The 23,867-nt window shown below is 55.1% G+C and overlaps 1 protein-coding gene across 1 annotated transcript in view; it reads left to right on the top strand.

Annotated features, from left to right (window-relative positions):
* The window catches only part of PDE6B (phosphodiesterase 6B), a 28,211-nt gene extending 4,613 nt beyond the window's left edge, over positions 1-23,598 (top strand). Inside the window, exons 4-22 of the mRNA XM_040237738.1 lie at positions 11,925-12,065; positions 12,154-12,228; positions 13,094-13,158; positions 13,930-13,996; positions 14,138-14,185; positions 14,871-15,020; positions 15,126-15,269; positions 15,580-15,645; positions 15,939-16,085; positions 17,359-17,466; positions 17,705-17,814; positions 17,930-18,017; positions 18,408-18,508; positions 18,743-18,850; positions 19,622-19,685; positions 19,981-20,055; positions 21,342-21,425; positions 22,492-22,636; positions 23,375-23,598. Of these exons, the coding sequence (XP_040093672.1) occupies positions 11,925-12,065; positions 12,154-12,228; positions 13,094-13,158; positions 13,930-13,996; positions 14,138-14,185; positions 14,871-15,020; positions 15,126-15,269; positions 15,580-15,645; positions 15,939-16,085; positions 17,359-17,466; positions 17,705-17,814; positions 17,930-18,017; positions 18,408-18,508; positions 18,743-18,850; positions 19,622-19,685; positions 19,981-20,055; positions 21,342-21,425; positions 22,492-22,636; positions 23,375-23,436 (1,848 nt within the window). The 3' untranslated portion in view covers positions 23,437-23,598. The remainder of the gene's footprint in view (positions 1-11,924; positions 12,066-12,153; positions 12,229-13,093; positions 13,159-13,929; positions 13,997-14,137; positions 14,186-14,870; positions 15,021-15,125; positions 15,270-15,579; positions 15,646-15,938; positions 16,086-17,358; positions 17,467-17,704; positions 17,815-17,929; positions 18,018-18,407; positions 18,509-18,742; positions 18,851-19,621; positions 19,686-19,980; positions 20,056-21,341; positions 21,426-22,491; positions 22,637-23,374) is intronic.
* The last annotated feature ends 269 nt before the right edge of the window (positions 23,599-23,867 follow it).

The following is a 23,867-nucleotide window of genomic DNA, read 5'->3' as shown; positions in this document are numbered from 1 at the left end:
AAACACCCCCACCTCCACCAAAGCCCCGACAACCGGTATTGTCACTGTCTCCGTGGTTTTGGCTTTTGCTGACTGTCGTCTACTTGGAACCATGCAGTATGGAGGGTTTCGGGACTGGCTTCCTTCACTTAATAATACGCATTTAGGATTCCTGCATGTCTTTTCTTTTCACTGTTGAATAATGTACCGAAGACTGGACGCGTTGCAGTTTATTTATCGATTCACCCATGGAAGGACATCTTGACTGCTTCCAGTTTGGGGCAATCATGAATAAAACTGCTATAAACACTTGTAGCAGGTTTCTGTGTGGGCGTGAGTTTCCAGTTCGATTGAGTAAATACCAAAGCATGTGGTTGCTGGATAATATGGCACATAATTGTGTTTGGCTTTGTGAGACGCTGTCCCAGAGTGGCTGTCCTGTCTCACATCCTCACCAACAGCGAGCGAGAGCCCCTGTCTGCGTCTCTGCCAGTGTTTTAGACTTCGGTCATTCTTGCTGCTGCTTTAATTCACACCTCTAATGACAAGTGACTTTGGACAGCTTTTCATATACTTACTTGTCAGCTGTATTTCCTGCTCTTTGATGAGGTGTCTGTTCAGATCTTTTGCTTTGCCCATTTGAAATCAGATCTTTTGCCCATTTGAAATCATATTTTTTTTTTCTTATTGTTTAGTTTCAAGAGTTTTTTGTAACATTGGGTTTTAGGTCCTTTATCAGATATGTATTTTGCAAATATTTTCTCCAGTGGTATAGCTTGTCTTTTCATTCTCTTACCAGTATATTTGGAAAAAAAGTTTCATATTCTCTTTTTTTAAATTGAAGTAGAGTTGATTTACAATGTTGTGTTAATTTCTGCTATATAACCAAGTGATTCGGTTATATATATGTGTGCATTCTTTTTCAAATACTCTTTCCCATTATAGTTTATCATAGGCTATTGACTATAGTTCCTTCTGCTTTACAGAAAGACCTCGCTGTTTATCCAGGCCACATATAGTGACTTACATCTGCTAACCCCACTCCCCCACTCCACCCCTCTGCAACCCCCTTCTCCTTGGTAACCACTGTCCATGAGTCTGAAAACATGTTTTTAATTTTAATAAATTTAATATAAACTGATATATTAAGTATAATATATCTGATAAAATATTAATATTAATCACAATGTTTACTTAAATATAATGCTGACTATACTATCATTAATTGTGTTAGTAAACGTAATATACTAAATAAAGTCACTAGGATGGACTGTGGTTGAGTGTCACATCTTAAAACTCCTCAGCAAACCCAGAGGCATCTAGATTTTGTCCTAGGTCACCTTCTAGCAGTTCTATACTTTGCATTTTACACTTAGGTCTACGAGTTAATCTCCAGAAAGGCGTAAGGTTTGTGTCTACATACAGTTTTTTGCATATGACATCCAACTGTTCCAGCAGCAGTCGGCGAGAAGGCCAGCCTTTTGCCGCTGGCTCTCTTTGCCTCTCTGTCAGGCTGCAGTTGGCTGATTCGTCTGCATCCATTTCTGGGCTTTCTCTTCAGTTCCACTGATCCATGCTCCTCTTTTTCAGCAATGCCATGCTGTACTGACCACTATAGCTTCACAGTCTTGAAGATGGGAACAGCAACCCTCTAACTTTGTTTTTCCTGCAGTATTGTACTGGCTATTTTGTGGGGTTTGCCTTTCCATATAGATTTTAAAATCAGTCTGTCCATATGCACAAAATAGCTCACTGACATTTTAACTGGTTTTGGATTAGATCTGCACATTAGGTTGAGAAGAAGCGGCGTCTTAACAATAAGGGGTTTCCAGTTCATGAATCGAGAATGTCTCTTTATTTAGATTGTCCTTGATTTCTTCCAAGTTTTGTCAGTTTTGCATATGGATTCAGTACATATTGAGTTACTTTGTATCTAAGTATTTAATTTAATGCTGATGTAAGTGGTATTGTGTTTTTAATTTCCAGTGCCAGCTGTTCACTGCTCATATAAAGGGAAGCAACCGACTTTCATTACATGTCGACTTTGTTATCTTATAACCTTAAGACAATAATTAGTTCCAGGAATTTTTAAAAATTGGTCCCTTGGTATTTTCCCATGAATGATCATGTCATCTGCAAGCCAAGAGAGTCTTGTTCCTTCCTCCCCCATCTCTCTCGTTGCTCTTTCTCTCTGTCTCAGCACACCTGCTAGGACTTTCAGTACGACGCTGCCGTGGGCGGGGACATGGCCATCCTGGCTTGCTCCTGATGTTAGGGAGAGAACCAGTTTCTCACCATCAGATATGACATTCGCTGAAGGGTTTCGGTAGAATTTTTTCCAGTTGACAAGTTTCCCCTCTATTTACACTTTGCTTAGAGATTTTATTCTGAATGAGGGTTGGCTTTTGTCGATACTTTTCTCCACCAGTTGATACGGTCATGTTAATGTTCTCCTCTCTTGCGCAATAATGTGGTGGGCTGCATTAACTGATTCTCAAATGCTGGGCCGGCTTTGCACACCTGGGAGGTACGCTGCCACTCAGCTGTGGAGCGTAATTATTTTCATGTGCTATTGAGTTGGTTTCGCTAATATTTTATTAAGAATTTTTTTACCTATGTTCATGAGAGATTTTGGCCTATAGTTTTCTTTCTTGTAATGTCTTTATCTGGTTTGGGTATTAAGGTAATGCTGGCCTCAAATAATAGGTTTAGAGGTTTTCCTTCTGCATCTATATTCAAGAAAAGATTGCTGTGAATTGGCATAATTTCACCCCTAAACGTTTTGTACAATTCACCAGTGAAACTGTCAGAGACTGGTGCTTTCTTTTGGAAGATTATTAGTTATTGATCCAATATCTTCAATACTTACAGGTCTATTCAGATTACTCTGTTCTCCTTGTGTTGGTAGTTTGTGTCTTTCGAAGCACTGAAACATTCATTTAATCTAGACGACTTACTCTAGATCATCAAATTTGGGGGCATACAGTTATTTTTAATATTTGTTACTTATTAGTCATTTCCTTCTGCTTGCTTTAGACTTAAAATAATCTTTTTTTCTAGTTTCCTAGGATTAAATTATTGATTTTAGACTGTTTTTCTTTTCTAATACATGCAATCAATGCCACAAATTTTACTCCAAGCCCTGCTTTCATGGTATCCCACAAACTTTGATAAGCTGTATTTTCATTTAGTTTAAAATCTTTAAAAATTTCTCTTGAGACTTCTTCTTCGATCCATGTATTAATTAGAAGTGTATTGTTTAATCTATTTTGGAATTTTCCAACTACCTTTCTGTTAATGATTTCTAGTTTATCGCCTGTAGGATGACAATGTGTTCTTATGATTTTTAATTCTCTTCAATGTGCTGAGACATGTTTTGTGGCCCAGAGTGCAGTTTATATTGGTGGCTGTCCCGTGTGACCTTGAGAGAAACGTGGGCTCTGCTCTTGTTGGATGAAGCTGTCTACAGACACTCACTGTGGCCGTTGCTGTTTAGTCCAACCATTTTCTCACTGAGTTTCTGCCTGCAGGATCTATCAATTAACTGAAAAAAGAGCACTGAAGTCTCCAGCTGTAATAGTGGACTTACCTATGTGTCTTGCAGCTCCACCAGCTTTTACCTTATGCAGGCTGATGCTCTGCTGTTAGGCATGTACACATTACGGAGCAACGTCTCCTTGGAGAAATGACCGCTTTATCAATATGTCGTGTCCCTCTTTACTCCGGATAATTTTCCTTCTGCTTTGTGTAAACTTAACATAGCCCCTCAGCTTTCTTTTGATTGGTGTTAGCATGGTACATATTTTTCCATTCTCTTACTTTTTTCCCAATTATTTTCCTTGTGATAAAATACACATAAAAAAATTACTGCCTCGATCGCATCTTGTTTGCTTGTTTTGTTTTGTTTTTTTGAATGACAATGGGTTACGTTATGTCTATTTCTCTACAGTCACGTTACTGGTTTTGGTAAGAGAGAGGATGCTCATAGTAATTTTATGCTCTTCTTGAATGTCTGGACTTAACGTGTAAAGACAGCATGGGGCCAATTTGTTACACTTTTTTTTGAATGTGTTGGGAAAGGGCCCCGCAGAGAGGAGCAGGGCTAGGGGACCAGGAGGGCTGCTCCGCCACGTGGCTCTCAGCCTCGGGTTCCATGGGGACGGGACTCGTTTCCAGGTCGTCTTTGGCCGATCGTTGTGAGGTCGCGTTCTTCCTGGTGGTGCATGCATTGCTCAGCCAAGACGAACGCCAGCAGGAAGGATTCTGAGAGGTGCTCAGACATGGTGTCTCTTTCTGACCTTTCCCAAACTCTTCTAGTTGGTGGCTTATTAGTTCTGTGTTCACTACCAGGACCTCCTGTCGTAAAATAACTCATGCACGTGGTGACTATGGTGCCCGGCCGGAGTGGGCGGCTTCAGTCAGTGCGCGTCCCTCAACAACTCCCCACTGAGAGACTTCATGCTCAAGACACTCTTTGGGAACTGGGGTGGAGGTCGCTCCCTTCTGTGACTCCTTCCTGCTGTGTGTAGGCGTAGGCCTGCCTAGCAGAGCAGAAACCTCTCTCTACCTGATCTAACTTGATGAGGCGTTCTGTATCTGTACACGGGTTTCTGTGTCTGAAATCTGTATCTGTATCTGAATTCTGTATGCTGTATCCTTGTCGTAACAGCAATTTAATCTGAAACTACTGGACCCTGTCAGAGATGAAACAGGGGACAAACAGGAGGCTTAACAGAATAGTCATCACCAGTCCCCAGAAAAGGGAGACAAAAAGTTGGGGGTGAGGGCTGCAGGGTGTGTGTGTGACTGTCTTAGTCATTTTTAATCTACAGTTCAGCGGCATTAAGTACATTCATATCGGGCGACCACCACCACCATCCGTCTTCAGAACTCCTTACAGATTCCCAAATTGGAACTCTACCCTCTTTAAACACCACCTCCCCAGATCCCCCATCCCAGCCCCTGGAAGCCACATTCTACCCTCTGTCTCCATGATTTTAGCTCATGTAAGTGGGACCCTACAGTATCTGTCTTTTTGTGACTGCCTTATCGCACCGAGCAGAATGTCCTCAAGGTTCATCCATGTCGGAGCATGCTCAGAGTTTTATTCCTTTTTAGGGCTAAATAGCATACCATTGTAGTATACCATTGTATGTATATACCACATTTTTGCTTCTCTGTTCATCTGTTGATGGACACTTTTGTTGCTCCAGGATTTTAGCTATTATGAATAATGCTGCTGTGAACATGGGTGCCCGGATATCTCTTTGAAATCCAGCTTTCGGTTCTTTTCAGTGTATGACCAGAGTGGAAATGTTGGATCATATGGTAATTCTGTATAATTTTTCTAAAAGCCTCCATATTGTTTTCCGAAGTGTCTGTGCCGTCTTACATTCCCACCACCAGTGCAAAAGGGCCCCAGTTTCTCCACTTCCTTGCCAGCACTCATTTCCTGGTTTGGTTTGAACAGCAGTCACCCTAACAGGTGTTAATTGTGATTGAAGTCCTGACTGGCACTCCCCTGATGATCACTGATATTGATCAGCTTTTCACGCTATGGGCCATTTGTATTTCCTCTCTGGAGAAATGTCTGTTCAAGTTCTTTGCCCATTTTTTAACCTGGTTGCTTTTGCTGTTGAATTTTAGTAGTTCTCCACATAATCTTTGTATTAATCTCTTACCAGATGTGTGATTTGCAAATATTTTCTCCCATTGTGGAGATATTTTCTCCCTCCCTTTTGACTCTGTTAATGGTGTCTTTCAATGCACAAAAGTTTTTAATTTTCAGGAAGTCCACTTTGTCTATTTTTTCTTTTGTTGTCAGTCATAACATTATATCTAAGCAATCAGATATAAGCAAGAAGACTCTTGAGAGTCCCTTGGACTGCAAGGATATCCAACCAGTCCATCCTAAAGGAGATCAGTCCTGGGTGTTCATTGGAAGGACTGATGTTGAAGCTGATACTTTGGCCACCTAATGTGAAGAGTTGACTTAATTGAAAAGACCCTGATGCTGGGAAAGATTGAGGGCAGGAGGAGAAGGGGACGACAGAGGATGAGATAGCTGGATGGCATCACCGACTCAATGGACATGGGTTTGGGTGGACTCTGGGAGCTGGTGATGGACAGGAGGCCTGGCGTGCTGCAGTTCATGGGGTCACAAAGAGTCAGACACGACTGAGCGACTGAACTGAAGCAGTCATTGCCAAATCCAACGTCAGGAAGCTTTTTTCCTGTATTTTCTCCTAAGTTCATCGTTTTAGATCTTACATTTAGGTCTTGATCTGTTTTGAGTTTATTTTTGCTTATCTTGTGAGGTAAGGGTCCAACTTCATCATTTTGCATGTGGATATCCAGTTTTCCTGGCACCATTTGTTGAAAAGACTACTCTTTCACAAGGAGATCCAATCAGTCCATTCTAAAGGAGATCAGCCCTGGGTGTTCTTTGGAAGGAATGATGCTAAAGCTGAAACTCCAGTACTTTGGCCACCTCATGCCAAGAGCTGACTCATTGGAAAAGACTCTGATGCTGGGAGGGATTGGGGGCAGGAGGAAAAGGGGACGACCCAGGATGAGATGGCTGGATGGCATCACCGACTTGATGGACATGAGTTTGGGTAAACTCTGGGCGTTGGTGATGGACAGGGAGGCCTGGCGTGCTGCGGTTCATGGGGTCACAAAGAGTTAGACACGACTGAGCGACTGAAGTGAACTGAACTCTTTCCCCATTGAATGGTCTTGGATTTTTTGTCAAAACTAATTTGACCATGTATGCCAGGGCTTATTTCTGGACTCTGTAAGCTGCTCCATTGGTCTATGTGGCTGTCTTTATGCCAGTTTCATGTTTTGATTAATGTAGGTTTGTACTATGTTTTGAAATCAGGTAATTTGAGTCCTCCAGCTTTAGTCTTTCTCAAGATTGTTTTAACTATTCAAGATCCCTTGAGCTGCTATATGAACTCCAGAATGTGTTTTTATACTTCTGCAAAAGCACCATTGAGATTTTGATAGGGATTACATTGAACTTTTAGGTTACTTTGGGTAGTACTGACATTGTAACAACATTGAGTCTTCTACTTCATAAGCAAAGAATGTCTTTCTAACTATTTGTGTCTTCTCTAATTTATTTCAGCAATATTTTCATTGTTATAATAATTCTAGTTCTGAGGTCCTTTCATTTTACCTGGAGGGCATTTCTTGCCGGGAAATTGTAGTGGTCATTTATTCCCTCAACTTTTGTTTTTCTGGAGATGTCTTAATTTCTCCCTCACTCTTAAAGGGCAGTTTTCCCAGATACAAGATTCTCGATTGACAGGTTGTTTTTTTTTAATTTTAGCACTTTGAATACACCAGGTTGGGCTTCCCTGCTGGCCCAGTTGGTAAAGAATCCGCCTGCAACATGGGAGAGCTGGGTTTGATGCCTGGATTGAGACAACCAGCTCAATCAGTAAAGAATCTGCCTGCAATGCAGGCTCGATTTCTGGGATGGGAAGATCCCCTGGAGAAGGAAATGGCAACCCACTCTAGTGGAGTGGAGCTGCCTGGAGAACCCCATGGACAGAGGAGACTGGCAGGCTACAGTCCACGGGGTTGCAAGAGTCGGACACGACTTAGCAACTAAAGCACCATACACCAGGTCACTGCCTTCTAGTCCCAAGTTGCAGCAAATTCTGTGCTGAAATGAGAGCAGATGAGAAATCTGCTGATAAACTTAGTGAGGATCCCGTGTGTGTGATGTGTCTCTTCTCCCACTGTTTTCAAGAGTCTCTCCATCTTTCGACAGCTTGATTATAGTCTGGGTGTCTTTGAATTCATCCCATTTGGTGTGTGTTGAACCTCTTGGATGGTAGTATTCAAGTATTTCATTAAATTCCAGCCCTTATTTCTTCCCATATGCTCACTGTGTGCTCCTCTGCCTTTGGTGAGGCCTAGCCGTCCCCCTGGGAGGGGTTCTGAGTGGCCTTCATCCTACCCTGGCTTTGAGGCTGCCTTTCTCTCAGCTTCCTCTCAGCCAGGCCCCTTAACCTAACTGCTGTGAGCACAGTTCCCCAGATTCTTATCTGCAGCTTCAAGCAGTGGCCTCAGGCCAAGATTCAAACCTGCCCCGCACAGCCCAGGTGTGGGCCTGGGAGGCAAGTCTGGGAGCGTCTTCTCCCAGGGGCTGTGTTCCTTCCAGGGCAGCTGGGTCTCAGGAGAAGCCAGGTTTCCGACTCTCTGCCTGCCATGTCTGAGCCCCGAGCCCTTGCTTTGGAGACCCTCACTTACCAGCTCTTCCTCCTCATACTGTCTCAGGGTCCCGCTCCTTCCGCCTCTCATCAGCCACCCCGACTCAGCTCAGTCAGAGCCACGCTCTGAAAACTTGGGCCCTATCACTGGGGTCCCTCAGGGCCTCTCCTGCAGCCCCTGCCCACCTCTTCCTACTCTACCATCCTGCCCCAGCCATGCTCCTCTCGGGCTTATGGACTTGCTGGTCCCTCTGCCAAGAACGCTGCCCTACACATCGCATGGCTCCTTTGTGGACAGGTCTCCCCCGACCTGAGCATCTCCTCACTCTAGCCCTGCATCCCCCCCACCTCCACCTGCTGGACCCCCTGCATTTGCTCATCTCCCTGTGACGAGCCATCTGGCTGCTTTGTTTATTTATGTTCTAGCCTGCACTCCCCGCATTAGAAAGTGAATCTAAGAGTCAGGGGTTTTTGTTTGTTCTATCGTCCAGTTATATCAGTCCTAAGGCAGGCAGTAAATATCATTCCAGCAAATGAATCCCTGACACTTAGGGAACACGACCATCCAGAGACCCAATGTTTCCAGCTCTTCAGACCACATTCATGTCCAGATGTGAGAGTTATAAAGGGGATTTCCAACAATGGGCGTTCATGTCTCAATTAAATACTTTGATTTCCACACAGATGTCGCCTAACCCCAGTAGAAAGCCACCTCTGAGACCTTACACTCTGAACAGCATTTTAAAGAACTCTATTACTTCACAGCTCTACCTCATAGCTCTCTTTGAAAAGACAAGACTGAAGTGAGCAAAGCCTGGCTCCCACACTGCCCGCGAGTCAGGCTGGTGCCCACTCCTTCCTCACGCTGTAGGGGAGCCCCGGGTGCAAATTAAAGCGCTTCTGTGCACAGGGCCTGCCCCTCCCTCGCTTGGATCTTAGCAACCCTCCAGGGTCCTAGGCCCCCTCCCCGGTCAAGAACCACCGTCAACCAGCCCTGGTCACTCTTCCCATGGACTCCGCCTCAGGGGCTCCCATCAACCCTTTTCGAAGGTGTCTTGGCCACTTTAGCCAGAGGCAAGAGAAACACCAAAGAAATCATAGACTTGGCCCTGGGCTGTTGCAGTTTCTCTCAGATGTGCTGCGTGAGGCCGACCGGCCAGCTGCAGCTGCGGTTCCCGCTGCCCATGTTGCAGCACCAGCACCGGGGATGAGAGGCCCCGGGGTACAGAACTTGGCTCCGCGCTGCCCGGGCCATGCTTTCATCCACAGCCCATTGGCTGTGTGCACTGCCGCTCCCAGGATGAGGTGGGAGGCGCCCCAATTCACAAGGCTACTTAAAGAGCACCCAGGCTCAAAGCTGCCTCGTATTCCTGATCTGTGAACACGTGGAAGTGTTTGGAAGTCAGGACAAGTGAGTGGAGGCGGCAAGGCGGGGCGGGCTCGCCCCCTGGGCAGTGCAGGCCGATCTCTGTCCCTGCAGCTCCCACTCTGATGCCGCTGGACACACGGCTGCGAGGAGTATTGCAGGGTGAGCCTTCCTTCCACTGTCAGAAGCCACAAGCATGCGGGCAACAGGCACCGGCAGAGAAACAGCGGGGAAACACGCGTCTCATAGTTATTATTCTTGCCTTAATGTAATTTCCTTTTTCTTTCTTTCCGTTCTTTGGCCATGTGGCTTGTGGGATCTTAGTTCCCTGACCAGGGATCAAACCCAAACCCTCAGCATTGACAGTACAGAGTCCCAACCACTGGACAGCTAGGGAATTCCCTAATTTTCTTAATTTTTAAGTTAACATTATTTAACTTGAATAATGGCTGTGTTTAACAACTGATTCCCAAAATTCTTTAAGATTCAAGAACTTGCCCCTAAATAAGGGCCTTAGGCGCTCAAGCTGCCCAGGGCCTCTGGGTCACCTTTCCCATCTGCCCCCCACCCTCCCAGCAGCCTGATATCCCCCCCATAGTATGAGCATAAGCTTAGGCCTCACAGGCCAGCCTCCCTACGTGAGGGGCAGTGCCGGCCTCTTCATTATCTGTCCCCAAATGCAAGTGGATGCCCCTCACTTCCAGGGTCACCAGGTGGCCCCTCCCAGACTTCTTCGTGGAGCGTAAAGAGGAGCACCTCTGATGAGTCTGTGAAGGGCTGCACCGCAGCTCCTGCCAACCACAGGCTCCTGGTCGCTCAGACAGAGAAGGGGTTCCAGCGGCACCGCCAAGACGGCGCAGTCTGCAGCAGTTGAGACAAGCAGTCTGAGGGCCCACAGAGCAGGCAGGGCAGGCTGGTCTGGGAAGAGCCACCCCAGGCAGGTGTGGGACAGGCACGGCATGAATGCGTTTAGACGAAGTTCTGGAACACTCCGCAGTCAGCGGGGCAGTTCCAGGAGGGACTGGGGTATCGGCTGGGGGCTGAGGACCTTCTCGGGCTCGAATGCTCTAAAACCTGGTGTGGCAGTGGCTACAGGTGCCCCTAAGATGCTCTCATCCCATCAGACGGCACCCCAGACTCAAGTCAGAGAGAAAAAGGGAGAAAGGGAAGGCAGAGGCCTGGGGTGGGCCTCACACCTGGCTTCAGACCACGGTGGACATGCTGCCTGATACGCTGAGCACCCATTTCCTTGGGGCCACGACAGAGCCTGCTTCAGGGCAGCGTCCAGTGTGGGGACTGGCCCTTGGTCCGGCTGCGGCACCGGAGGGCGAGGTGGACTTGGAGGGAGGTCTCCCCTAGAGCTGTGCTGGGACACCCACGTCCTTTCCTCCTCACTCCGCCCCACTCCTAGAGGACAGGTTTGGGGACTGAAGTACTCAGATGACTCAAAAATTAGGCTTGCAGCCCAAACCCCCCCACCCCCAAGCTCAGCTGTCCATAACACACCTGGGCACCCGACCGCCCAGCCCTCGACACCGGTGACATGGGGTCCGCTCTCGCCAGGACTGGTGCCAAGGAGCTCAGCAGGCCTCTGGGGGTAGAGGCACAGGTGACTGACGTGTACACATTCCTCTCAGATGCACACATTGTCACACAAGCTCACAAACGGGCAGGAAGGGAGCCAGGCAAAGAGGCTGGCTCCTCGCGATGGAGGAGGAGGGACCGGGCGCCAGGCCACCCTCCTTACAGGTCAGAAGGCGGGGAGGCGGGGAGTGTCTGTGAAGGGGTGGGGCCTAGAGGGTCGGGCCGGGGCCGGGGCTGAGGAGGTCCAGGGGAGGCTGACCCTGCACAGCAGCCGGCCCGGGTGGAGGCTGATGTCCCGGGCAGGGTCTGGCCAGGCCCTCCTAGAGCATGTCAGTGCGTTCTCACTCTCAACTTGCTTTGCAGAGGCCACAAAAGCGCCTGACGTCCAGAAAACAACAAATTCATGTTCTCAAGCCCCAGCTTCTCGCAGGCTAGTTACGGAGGGCTGGCGAGTCAGATCTCGTGGCAATTGATCTAAATTTTCATTCACTCACCACCACAGCCTGAGGCCAGCACCGAGGAGTGAGTGGCAGGGATATAGCCAAAGCCTGGAGAACTTACCTGCCGGGAAGCTTCCGGGGACCCTGAGGCAGGGAGCCGAGGCCCACATGCTGGATGAAACCTCGGGTGCTGGCACCCTGCAGAGACGCCGGGAGAGGCGCCGCTGTCCGCGTCCCGGGCTCCGTGTGCGCTTGCGGAAGTGCGTGTCTCGGGTGTGGCAGCCTTCACCCAGGTGCTGCTGTGCCGACTGGGGGGTGTGTCCCCCCCAGGTGCTGCTATGGTCGGCCAACAAGGTGTTTGAGGAGCTGACAGACATCGAGAGGCAGTTCCACAAGGCCTTCTACACGGTGCGGGCCTATCTGAACTGCGACCGCTACTCGGTGGGTCTCCTGGACATGACCAAGGAGAAGGTGAGGCCCCAGCGCCCACAGGCCCCTGGCCCGCCTCGTCCGGCTCTGCCGCTGAGTCGGTGCCCCGCTCCCTTCTCTTCTCTTCCAGGAATTCTTCGACGTGTGGCCCGTGCTGATGGGAGAGGCCCAGGCGTACTCAGGCCCCCGCACACCTGACGGCCGAGTGAGTCGCAGGCAGGGGGACAGGCCAGCCATGCACCCGGCTTCCTGGCCCAGCTCCACCATGGGGAGGGGTCGCCCCAGCTGAGCCGGGCAGCGGGGAAGGCTCGGGAGGCTGTGGTGAGGCGAGGACAGGGTGGAGGGCCGCCTGGCTCTCTGACCACTCCAGAGGGCAGGCCCCTGAGGACGTCTCCCCAGCGTCAGCCCCCTGCAGTGCTCTGGGGCCAAGGGCCAGGCCTGGTCCTGAGGAGGGCTGTCAGCCTGGCTTACTAACCAGCATCTGCTCTGGCTGAGCAGGCCTGCTGCCCTATCCTTAAATCGCTCTAGCATCTGCCCAAGCGGGGCCGCGTTGGGGTGCGAGTAGGGTAGGGACGTGCGCAGATACCTCAGCCACACGCTGCGCATCCGACCGGGGTCACACGTCAGAGCCGTGACGCAGTCTCCCCTCCTGTCAAGAGGGGGGACCACAGGCTGTCTCAGGGGCTCCAAGGGTTCTGTGTGCCAAGTACATCTCTGCACAAAGGCCTGCTGTGACCACAGCTTGTCCCAGTTATATGAGAGAGACAGGCGTGTGTGTGAGAGAGAAAGATAGACACACAGGCCTGGCTCAGCTGCACCCACTTGTGTGACGGATACAGGCCAGTGTGTGTGGGGGTGGGGAACGTGGCTGGAGGGAAGACAAACGTGTGTCCCAGGACAGTCAGTGATGGTCCACGCGTGTGCACAGTTCACGTGTGTGCCTGCGTGTCATTATGGGCTTATGTGGTGTGTCGAGTGTGTGGGTGTGGTGTGTCGAGTGTGTGGGTGTGGTGTGTGCGGTGGGGTTCCCATCGGGGAGCCCCTCATGCCTGCTGCGGTCTGCTTCTCAGGAAATCCACTTCTACAAAGTCATCGACTACATCCTCCACGGCAAGGAAGACATCAAGGTCATCCCGTAAGTGTCAGGGTTCTGAGAAGTGCTACCCAAGGGCCTGGGCTGGACGGGGCTGAGGGCCCGTCATGGCAGAGGGCACGGCCCCTGGCTCACCCCCACACCCTTTGATGCTCCCTGAGCCAGGGGGTGAGGCAGGACAGAGTGCGGAGGGAGACTGGCCCAACAGTCTGGGAGGCAATGCCTGGGGTCACGAGGAGGCCTGACATCCCACGAACATTGATGAGGACTCAAAGGTCAGCGGGGCTGTCCAGGTGGCCCTGTCAGCAGCGACTGGCCTTTGAGGCTCTTAGGGTCTCATCTTGGTTCACCCGGCCAGCCCGCAGGCAGAGTTTCCAGGGAGGCCCGACACTGCAGAGCCAGGGGGCGGGGGGTGGGACGGGAGGGACCCAGCCCAGCGGGCAGCAGGACCAACGGAGGTGAGGGCAGCCTGGAGAGAGCAGGGGGTGGCAGCTGGCCACTTCCAGCCCCACAGCTGCATGGCTGTACGAGCCCCAGAAGCCCGTCGGGACCCCACCCCGTGGGGCCCAAGCAGAGAGCAGGACCCAGAGCCAGGCCTGCCGGGGAGAAGCCTGTGGCTCCCAGGAAGAGGGGGCCTCTTCACGGGCAGAGAAGGAGGCACGACGCAGCTCAGGTGTCCCCAGAGCCAGCCCTGGCCTGCCCTCCTCTTCTTCAACTCTTTGCCAGCTTCCCACACCCACCCAGAGCCCGGGGAAGGGAATCGGCACACACACCCGAGCGCCTGCCCACCGCCCTCTGCTTCTTTCTCCACAGCTCACCCCCGGCCGACCACTGGGCCCTTGCCAGCGGCCTTCCAACCTACGTGGCGGAAAGTGGCTTTGTGAGTCCCGCAGCCCTTCCCACAGGCCTGTGTGCCCCAACTTCGCCTACACAGAAGCTCATCAGACTGGACAGTCTACTTTAGAATTACGCTCCGTACTTGGCTGCTTCTGGTGAAACTGTGTTTCTGATCCTTTTTCAGATCTGTAATATTATGAATGCCCCTGCCGATGAAATGTTCAAGTTTCAGGTATCTGTCTATTCATTAATGGAATGCGTACTGTACTTTAGGAAAAAAGATGTTGTGGTTCAGAAATGATGGACTGAATTCGTTTTTGCTGCTTAAGAAACCACCTCAGATCTCACAGGCTACCGGCAGCACAGCGTGTTCTGTGCACGCGGGTCTGCTGGCTGGGTGGCTGCGGCTGCACCTGGCCAGGATTCACGTCTGCTCCCTCTGGGGACGCACGACCCGGACAGGCTCTTTTCCAAAGGAGGCCCAGGTCACTGGAGCTGCGCTTTATCTTTCAGGGCCTCCTCCAGGAACTGGCCAGGGTCCATATTTCACTGGCCAACCATGAGCGGAATGTGAGCGGGGACCCACCACATCGTCCGTGGGGCCCGGGGAGCGCCAGGCCCCTTGTTTGGCAATTATTGGGAACTTAGCAGCCGAGCGTTCAGTCAAGCGCGGCGGGCGGGGGGAGCCTCCAAAGGCCGGAGCCGATGTGACTCCAGCGCTCGCACGGGGAGGCGTCCTGGTGGACGTCTTCCGCCTCTTCCAGGAAGAGGCCACCACCGGCTCGCGGGGAGCAGGGACCCAGCCTCTGCCCTTTGAGGGCAGAAGAAGCGAGGTTCATGTTCCCCGGGTGACAAGCAGGCCCAGGCCAGGGTCAGACCCAGGGCAGCGGTCAGCTCTGGACACCTCTCCCCCGCAGGAGGGGCCTCTGGACGACTCTGGGTGGATCGTCAAGAACGTCCTCTCCATGCCCATCGTCAACAAGAAGGAGGAGATCGTGGGGGTCGCGACATTTTACAACAGGAAGGACGGGAAGCCCTTCGATGAGCAGGATGAAGTCCTGATGGAGGTAAACCCCTGTCACAGGTGGGGTTCCAGAGGCGACCCCCGGGGGTGGGGGACCCAGGCCTGGGAGCCGGCCCCGGGGGCGCCGTGGGGGTGACTGCGCCTGCAGTCTCTCACACAGTTCCTGGGGTGGTCGGTGCTGAACACGGACACCTACGACAAGATGAACAAGCTGGAGAACCGCAAGGACATCGCCCAAGACATGGTCCTGTACCACGTGCGATGTGACAGAGAGGAAATCCAGCAGATCCTGGTACGCCCGTCGCTCCCACGGGGAGCGGGGGTGTGGCCTAGGTTTGAACACACTGCACCGCGGGGGGGGCTCCCCGCCCGGCCGCAGGCCCCTAGCAGTGACCCCGGCCGCTCTGTGTGAGGGCTCCACCATCACCGTCCAGGCAGAGCGCTTGGACCCGTGTGGAGGGAACAAGAGCCGGCCCGAGGCCACCGCCGCCATTTCTGAGGCCAGAGGCTCCGGCTGGGGCTCCCCGAGGGATCACCCAGTCCCACAGCCACGAGGGGTGCGGCTGACGCCATCGCGTCTCATAGCGCGTCTTCTCTCCCAGCCAACCAGAGAACGCCTCGGGAAGGAGCCTGCGGACTGCGAGGAGGACGAGCTGGGAAAAATCCTGGTCAGAGTCTGGCCCCGCCCAGCGGGGCCGAGGAGCCCTGAGCCAGGGGAGATGCCCCCCGCCAGGCGGCAGAGGGTGGTCCTGCGGCGCTTGTGCTGAATGCGCCCGCCCCTGCGATCGCGTGTGCCTGGGAACCCTTCCGCCCGCCTGCCCTTCCGCCCGCCTGCCCTTCCGCGCCCCCCGCCCTTCCGCGCCCCCCGCCCTTCCGCGCCCCTGCCCGTGTACCCTTCCGCCCGCCTGTCCGTATGCCCGCTTCGCAGGCCCGCCCCCCAGCCCCACCGTCCCTCCCACAGAAGGAAGTGCTGCCGGGGCCCGCCAAGTTCGACATCTATGAGTTCCACTTCTCGGACCTGGAGTGCACGGAGCTGGAGCTGGTCAAATGCGGCATCCAGATGTACTATGAGCTGGGTGTGGTTCGAAAGTTCCAGATCCCCCAGGAGGTAAGGGCTCATTTGTGATCCCGGGTCCCAGCTCTCCCAGGAGGTCAGAGAGAGATGGTCGGGATCCCAGTTCCCGCAGAAAGTCTGGGGGCAAGCCGTGTCCACACAGAATGGACAGTGCAGGCCGGCAAAATACACACGGCAAGTGTGTGGAGACTGTACGACTGGACGGACGGACGAAGAGTGTGACACACAGGCGCTGCAGGCCGTCTGAGCACACTCATCACGGGGCAGCAGCGGGGGTCTGGTGTCGGGAGCAGGGGCCCAGCAGAAGCAGCCCAGCGCCTGCGCAGAAAGCACACGTGCTCTCTAGGTGTGAGCACAGAGGGCCCCTCGGGGCTGGTCCCCGGGAGGAGCGACCACCTTCTCAGCTCCGCTGCTTCCCTGTGGCTCTCCGGCTTCTGCCTGCGTCCACCTTCAGGGAGCATCTGCTTCCCCAAGTCAAGTCAGAGAACATCTTACTTTATGGTCTAGACAAGCGCAGCAGTCTGGCATTTCCTAAGACGCTGCACAAAAAAAACTAAGGGAAAACACACACAAAAATACATTATAGAAAATACTAACAGAATACAAGAATTTCAAATACTTTCTGGCCCTAAAAACCGCTGTGGAAGCAGTGGTTGAGCCCGTGTTCTATCATCCAAACGCAACTGCTCTTCAAAAGAAGGCTCACCCTCCTGCTGCCCCTCAGCCTCTGGACCTTCAGCAACCACCTCTTTCTCCACCACTGTGTGCCCCGGTGCCCACACATCCTGCCCCACTCAGACACCCACGGCTGAAATGGACATTTTCTTCTAAAGTATCCCAGGCCCCGTGCCTGGGGTCCTTTCCCGACCTGAGGTTTGGCAACAGGATGGAGGCCCCAGGCATCCTGTGGACGTTGGAGCTGTTCTCAACCTCAGCTCCGTTCCTCCGGCTCCCTGCCACTCCCGTCCACACACCCCCCCGCCCCGAATCCGCCCCTCATCCACTTCTGTCCGCTCCCCCCCCCCCGCCCCTGGGCCCCCCCCCCCGGCCGCCCCACACTCGCCCCGCGCACACCCCCGCCCCCCCCGGGCCCCCCCCCCCCGCGCCCCCCCCCCCCCCCCCCCCCCCCCCGCCCCGTCCACCTCGCATCCACCCCGAGGTGCCACCCAGGAAGGCAGCTGGAGGCCAGTGGACAGGAGGGCCACGGGGCGGGGAGGGGCGTGAGCCTCTCGCACAGCCGTCAGCTGGAACTGTGTCGCTGGGACGGGGCCTGTGGTGCCTGGACCCCGTGTCCCTCCTCCCGCAGGTACTGGTGCGGTTCCTGTTCTCTGTGAGCAAGGGCTACAGGAGAATCACCTACCACAACTGGCGCCACGGCTTCAACGTGGCCCAGACCATGTTCACGCTGCTCATGGTGCGTGGACGGGGCCGGGGGCAGGGAGTGGGGGTGGGGGGGGTGTGGGCACCCTGTGTGACCGGGGCTGGGACGAGCCGCCTGCCCCCGGGGAGCCTGGAGGTGGGGCCTTCAAGGGCCCGGCAGCGGGTGGCAGGCGCCCGAGCTGGGGAGGGGTGGAGGGCTCCACTGAGCTCCCCAGGGCAGGCAGGGCAGGAAGGGAGGCGGGCGGCAAGAATCTGGGCGCCTGTCTCTGCAGACGGGCAAGCTGAAGAGCTACTACACGGACCTGGAGGCTTTTGCCATGGTGACTGCTGGCCTGTGCCACGACATCGACCACCGGGGCACCAACAACCTGTACCAGATGAAGTAGGCGCGCGCCCTGCGGCCTCTGAGGGTGCCGCCCCTTCCCTGGGCTGCTGGGCATACAGGCTGCCGTGGGGTCTCTGCCCGCTGCTTGTTCTTAGCCAAACTTCTGTGACAGGTCCCAGAACCCTTTAGCCAAGCTCCATGGCTCCTCGATTTTGGAACGACACCACCTGGAGTTCGGGAAGTTCCTGCTCTCCGAGGAGGTCCGTGTCCTCTGCTCGCTCTCCCATAGGCCCTGGCCAGCTGACCTGCGCCCACTCCCCTGAGCCTCCACCGCCAGCAACCACACCACATCGCTCTGAGCTGGAGAAAGGAGGCAGGCTCTGAAGCGATGGGGGCGATGGCAGCCCTGGTGGTTCCAGTCCGGAAATGCCCCCTGGGGGCGGGGGCTCAGATCCCAGGTGTTGTGGGGAGGTGGGCATTAGATGCCCCCCAGTGCAACCTGGGGCCACCAGTGTCTGGGGCCCATGACCCTTGGGTAGAAGATGGCCAGCGACATGGGGAGGGACAGATGGGCAGCCTCCAGGAGGGAGTGGGGGACAGGCACAGAAGAGGGGGCAGCTGTGACGGGAGCCCCGCCCCCCGCCCCGCAGACCCTGAACATCTACCAAAACCTGAACCGGCGGCAGCACGAACACGTGATCCACCTCATGGACGTTGCCATCATCGCCACAGACCTGGCGCTCTACTTCAAGTGGGTGCCGCCCACTGCCCCGCTGGTGCCCCAGGGCCCTGTTGGGAAGGAGCCGGTAGAGGGGTACCTGGGGCCCCAGACAGATGTGCCCCGCCCCAGGGCCCCAGGCCTGGACTCCGGCCTCGGATCCTTTCTTGGAGGGTGGGTGGGGCTCAGACCCAGGAGGACACTTGGCGGGGTCCTGCGTGGTTGGGAGGGAGGGGTCGACTCCCTCCCTCTGTCCTTCGGGTTCAGGAAGAGGGCGATGTTCCAGAAGATTGTGGATGAGTCCAAAAACTACGAGGACAGGAAGAGCTGGGTGGAGTACCTGTCCCTGGAGACCACGAGGAAGGAGATCGTCATGTGAGCAGGCGCGCGGCTCCGCCCCTCGATTGCAGGGCCCCCTGCAAAGCTCCGCAGGCGGCACTAGGAGCCCAGAGCCTGGGCAGCCCACTTCCGGACAGCGCCCATGCCCCCACCCCAGCCGCTCTCCTTTCGGGGGAGGCTGCAGGATTTGGGATCAGACAGGCCGAGTCCACAGTTAAATAATTTGCTCACATTGTGAGTCTCCACTCCTTCATCTGCAAAGCGGAGATTCAGAACTAGCCCAGCCCCAGGCCTGTCCAGTGGCCCAGTGAGGCTGCTACTGCTGCTGCTGAGTCGCTTCAGTTGTGTCCGACTCTGTGCAACCCCATAGACGGCAGCCCACCAGGTTCCCCCATCCCTGGGATTCTCCAGGCAAGAACACTGGAGTGGGTTGCCATTTCCTTCTCCAATGCATGAAAGTGAAAAGTGAAAGTGAAGTCGCTCAGTGGTGTCTGACTCTTAGCGACCCCATGGACTGCAGCCCACCAGGCTCCTCCATCCATGGGATTTTCCAGGCAAGAGTACTGGAGTGGGGTGCCATTGCCTTCTCCGGGCCCAATGAGGAGCTATGTGTAAATCACCGGCCCCCAAGAAACACTTGCTGACTTTCACCCCTGGCAGCCTGGGGTGACGGGGCAGGGCTGGACGTCGACTACTGCAAAGACACTGGTGCTTGGATCTGTGCCCCCAGGGACACCAGGCCTTGCAGGGGTGGAGGGCAGGGAGGGAGACCAGGCTGGGCGTACCTGGAGCTCCATCTGCCCACAGGGCCATGATGATGACGGCGTGCGACCTGTCTGCCATCACCAAGCCCTGGGAAGTCCAGAGCAAGGTCAGAGCCACGTGGGTCCCCAGACGTCTTGCCAGTCCCCATAGGGCTGCATCTAAGTGGGGCCTGGGGTAGGGAAACAGCTCCACTTGTCTGCTAGGTGAGGTGAGGGCAGCTGCCCAGCTCTGGGGCCCAACCAGAGCCGCCACTCGAGGAGGCTGCTGCGCTCCTGGGCACCACAGCAGTGTGGCCCCAGTAGTTGGGCCACCAGAGTCTGGGGCACAGAAGGCCAGGATCTCAGGACAGCATCTGACCGAGCGCTGAGCCCACTGGCGCTTGCCCTCTGGGTGCCTTTCAGGTCGCTCTGCTGGTGGCAGCTGAGTTCTGGGAGCAGGGGGACTTGGAGAGGACGGTTCTGGATCAGCAGCCCATTGTGAGTGCCACCTCCAGTATCCGCCACACCTGTCCTGGTCCTTGGGAGCCTCAGGCCTGGCTAGGTGCAGACCGGGGACCCCCGGGGCCTCTGGGATCCTGGGGCCTAACTCTCTTCGTGGGGTCGTGTGACATGAGCCTGGATCTGGACAAAGTTGTGGAAATACAGGGATTGGGTAAAGATGTGATCCCCCGCAGAGGTGGAAAGCTGTTGCCGAAGCCGCAGAGCCAGGCTGTGGCTCCTGGCCGAAAGCCCCCATGGGCCCAGGCAGCTCTGGGGTGAGCCCCTGTGTGGCTGTGAGCTGCTCCAGGGAGGCTCAGGGTATAGCAGGCCTGGCCCACGGGAAGAGTGCTGGGCAGGGGAGTGGTGGTGAGTCCAGGGCTCGCCTGGATGTGGCTGTGGCTGTGGCGGGAGTAGCCGAGATGGGGAGTGTGCAGCAGGGCTGGGGTGGCGTGCAGAGCAGGACCACCCACTACTGGAAGGACACGGGGGCTTGGACCTGTGCCCGCAGTCACCAGGCCTCACAGGAGTGGAGGTGAGAGAGGGAGGCAGTCTTGGTGTACCTGAAGCCCCATCTGCCCACAGGCCCACAGGATGCCAGGATCTTTGGGTCAGCAGTAGGGGCCAGGAATCTGTTGCTAGACTGAACTGGCACCTGCATGGGCACAAGGACACGAGCACTGCCCAACAGTGAGCAGAAGGGACGGAGGGAGGCTTGGCCTCACAAGCCAACTCCGGCCTCTGAAGAGCTGCCTGAGCATGGGGCTGCGAAGGCCCGGGGCCAGGTGCAGACTGCAGGAAAGGGTGCCCTGACCAACCCCGCATCTTGGCGGGAGGACAGGCAGCCTGTCTGTCTCCCCGGGCTGGGCCGCTAGGGTTCTGCATGACCTACCACGCTGAGCTCGACAGCGGGCAGCTGTGAGGAAGAGACTGCCGGGAGACAGGTCGGGGGCAGTCCAGAGGCGGGACACTAAATCAGCCCCTTCAGAGCGTCTGGGCTGCTCCCCTTAGGAGGTGGGGCCAGGTCTCGGGTCAGGACCATGGATAGCTCTTAGGGGAGCCGGAGGAACTTGACTCCAAACTCCACACCCGGGCTGGCGTGGCAGGGGCCCAGCGCCACCTAGGGCAGCTCCCCAGAATGGCACAGTGTCTTGGAGGGGAGTAGGGGCTCCCGGGCTTCCCTTCCAAGGTGAGCCCTACATGGACAGGCTCGTCAGGTGGGGGTGGAGCTGAGTCCTGGGCCTCGGAGGTGTCGGGGCCTCATGGTGTCCCTGCTCCCCCTTAAGCCCATGATGGACCGGAACAAGGCGGCCGAGCTCCCCAAGCTGCAGGTTGGCTTCATCGACTTCGTGTGCACGTTTGTGTACAAGGTGAGCAGGGCAGCCCAGGGCCTGGCTGGGTTTGCGGGGGAGGGGTGAGGCAGGGGCTACTGTGGGGCTCCTCCCCCCTCAAATCTGCACTGAAACTCAAAATTGTCAGTCTCACCCCAAGGGGGTCCCCTCCCTGTCAGTTCCTCAGAAGGATCATGAAATTTCCCACCCCAATCTCTCCCTCCCAGAACGTCCTGCACACCCAACATCCCTTCCTGAACCCCATCTAAAGGCGCCCCCATGCAGGGCCTGCAGGGTATGTGCGGAGCATCCATTCAGGGTCTGAGCCCTGGGAAGATGGGGGTGGTCCAGCCTCCAACTGGGTGCCCCCGGCCCTGCAAACACCTGGGCAGAGCTGGGGGCAGTGGGATGCGAGCCAAGGACTTGGAGCAGGTGCTGGACCTCGGCTCTGGGGACTGACCAAGGGGTGGGGGCAGAGCCCTCCCAAAGGTCAGCTGCCACGACTGTTGGCTGCAGTCTCAGGGGCAGCCCCATACTCCAAGAAGGGTGTTGGGTTCTGACCGCCTTGTCCCACTCCCCACCACAGCGCCCGAGGCCTTGTGCTTCCCTTTACTGAAGCATCAGCTCCCTTTTCTGCCTCCACCAGGGGGGCTGGGGTCTGTGAGTGTCTTCCTCCACTTGGGAGGAAGGTGAGACCAGGATGTACGTGCTGGTCCTCAGGTTCACCGCCGGGGCCCACCAGGCACTCCCCGCCCCCGCGCCTTCCTCACCTCCATCTGCCCGCACAGCTTGTGTGTCCACACGTGTTCATGTGTGAGCACGTGCTGTGTGACATGCGATGTCTGTATGAGGGTGAAGGAGCCCAGGACCCGCACATCTGCCCAGCCTTCTCACCCCCCTTGCTAGGGAATGTCCTTTCTGCTTGGATGTTTTCTATTCTTCAGGACCTCACCCCGTAGCTCCTGTGCCAACCTCAAGGACACTAACCACAAGGCCTCCCTTTTTAGGTCTTTGCTGGGGATGTGGCATCTCTAACCACCCCACCTCTGGCCCAGCCCACCCAGGAGCCGCTAGGGATGTGGCCTGACTTCTGTTTCCTTTCCAGGAGTTCTCCCGCTTCCACGAGGAGATTCTGCCCATGTTTGACCGGCTGCAGAACAACAGGAAGGAGTGGAAGGCCTTGGCCGATGAGTACGAAGCCAAGGTGAAGGCCCTGGAGGAGGGCCAGAAGGAGACGACGGCCAAGAAAGGTCTGGGCTCCACTCCAGTCTCAACCAAGGCCGCACAGCCTGGCCCTGGCCTGCAGGGGGCGGGTGTGAGGCGACACTCGTCTGGACAAGGCAGGCTTCAGGCGGCCCTGTGGTCAGTGTGTCTGGACTCCGGGCTGCACAGATGGCCACCCTCCCAGAGGGAGGCCCATCCCCTAGGAACAGGCTGGTTGACTCAGGGCGGCTGATGAGCCCGGTCTTAAAAGGGCCTGCTCAGGGTCCGAGTCAGGGATTCTGGAGGGAAGTCACCTTTATAAAGGGGAGGAAAGCCAACTCGGCTCCTCTGTTCCCTCTTAAGTAGCTCATAAACTCTACGCTCCCACGCCAGCCTCAGAGCTGAAACAGCAGACCCATGGAACCTAAGAGGCAAGCTAGGGGTCAGCACACACGGTGTTCCCGTCCCGGGCGCAGAGCCTGCGCACCTCCCCACCCCACCCCCAGTGCTGTGGGAGGCTCCACTGTCACCAGCTGGCGCCCCCAAGTCAGAGCCCTCGAGGCCTGCTTGTGCTCTGCAGCTCATCACCATTCTCTGAAGCGTCCGCAGGGGAGAGAACCAGCAGAAACCAGCCAGCTGCGAGGCCACTGCTGGAGCGCCAGGAACTAAATCAGGGCCTAATCGGCTTAGGCAGACCAGCCCCTGCCCTGCCCTTGCCCATGCAGGGCGAGTGGAGGCGCCGGGCCACTCGTGGTCCTCACTCACCATCTTGTCTCCTTTTGCAGCGGGCACAGAAATCTGCAACGGCGGCCCGGCACCCCGGTCTTCTACCTGCCGCATCCTCTGAGGCTGTCGTCGGGCCCCCTGCCCCTCACCCCACCCTGGGACTCCGCCTCTAACCACTGGTGCAAGAGGTTGGGAGCCTGAAAAATGACTGAAGACCATTTTGGATACTTTGAACTTTTGTAAGGTTTGTGTTTTTATGAACTAAAGCCGACGATGAATGATCTGAACAGTGTAGCCTACCTTAGTCCAACTTTTGGATACAATCACACCACCGAGAGGTCAAAAAGGGCCTGTGAACTATGTGCCTGAGAGCGCCGGGTGAACATACTCACAACTGCACATGTATTTATGGGTATACAGGTGGAGAAATGGCTGCACAGACGCCAATTCTCATCTGGTTTAGGAACAAATATATGAATAGAAATTTAGAGTAAAATCAGAAGAAAACATGCTGCTCTTTTTTATGTGGCAGAGGACATTCGTTTGTGACCA

Source organism: Oryx dammah, unplaced genomic scaffold, assembly GCF_014754425.2.
Source record: "Oryx dammah isolate SB20612 unplaced genomic scaffold, SCBI_Odam_1.1 HiC_scaffold_3, whole genome shotgun sequence".
NCBI classification, from domain to species: domain Eukaryota; kingdom Metazoa; phylum Chordata; class Mammalia; order Artiodactyla; family Bovidae; genus Oryx; species Oryx dammah.
Note: the sequence above shows the minus strand (reverse complement) of the source record. Positions and strands in the feature narration are given on the sequence as shown.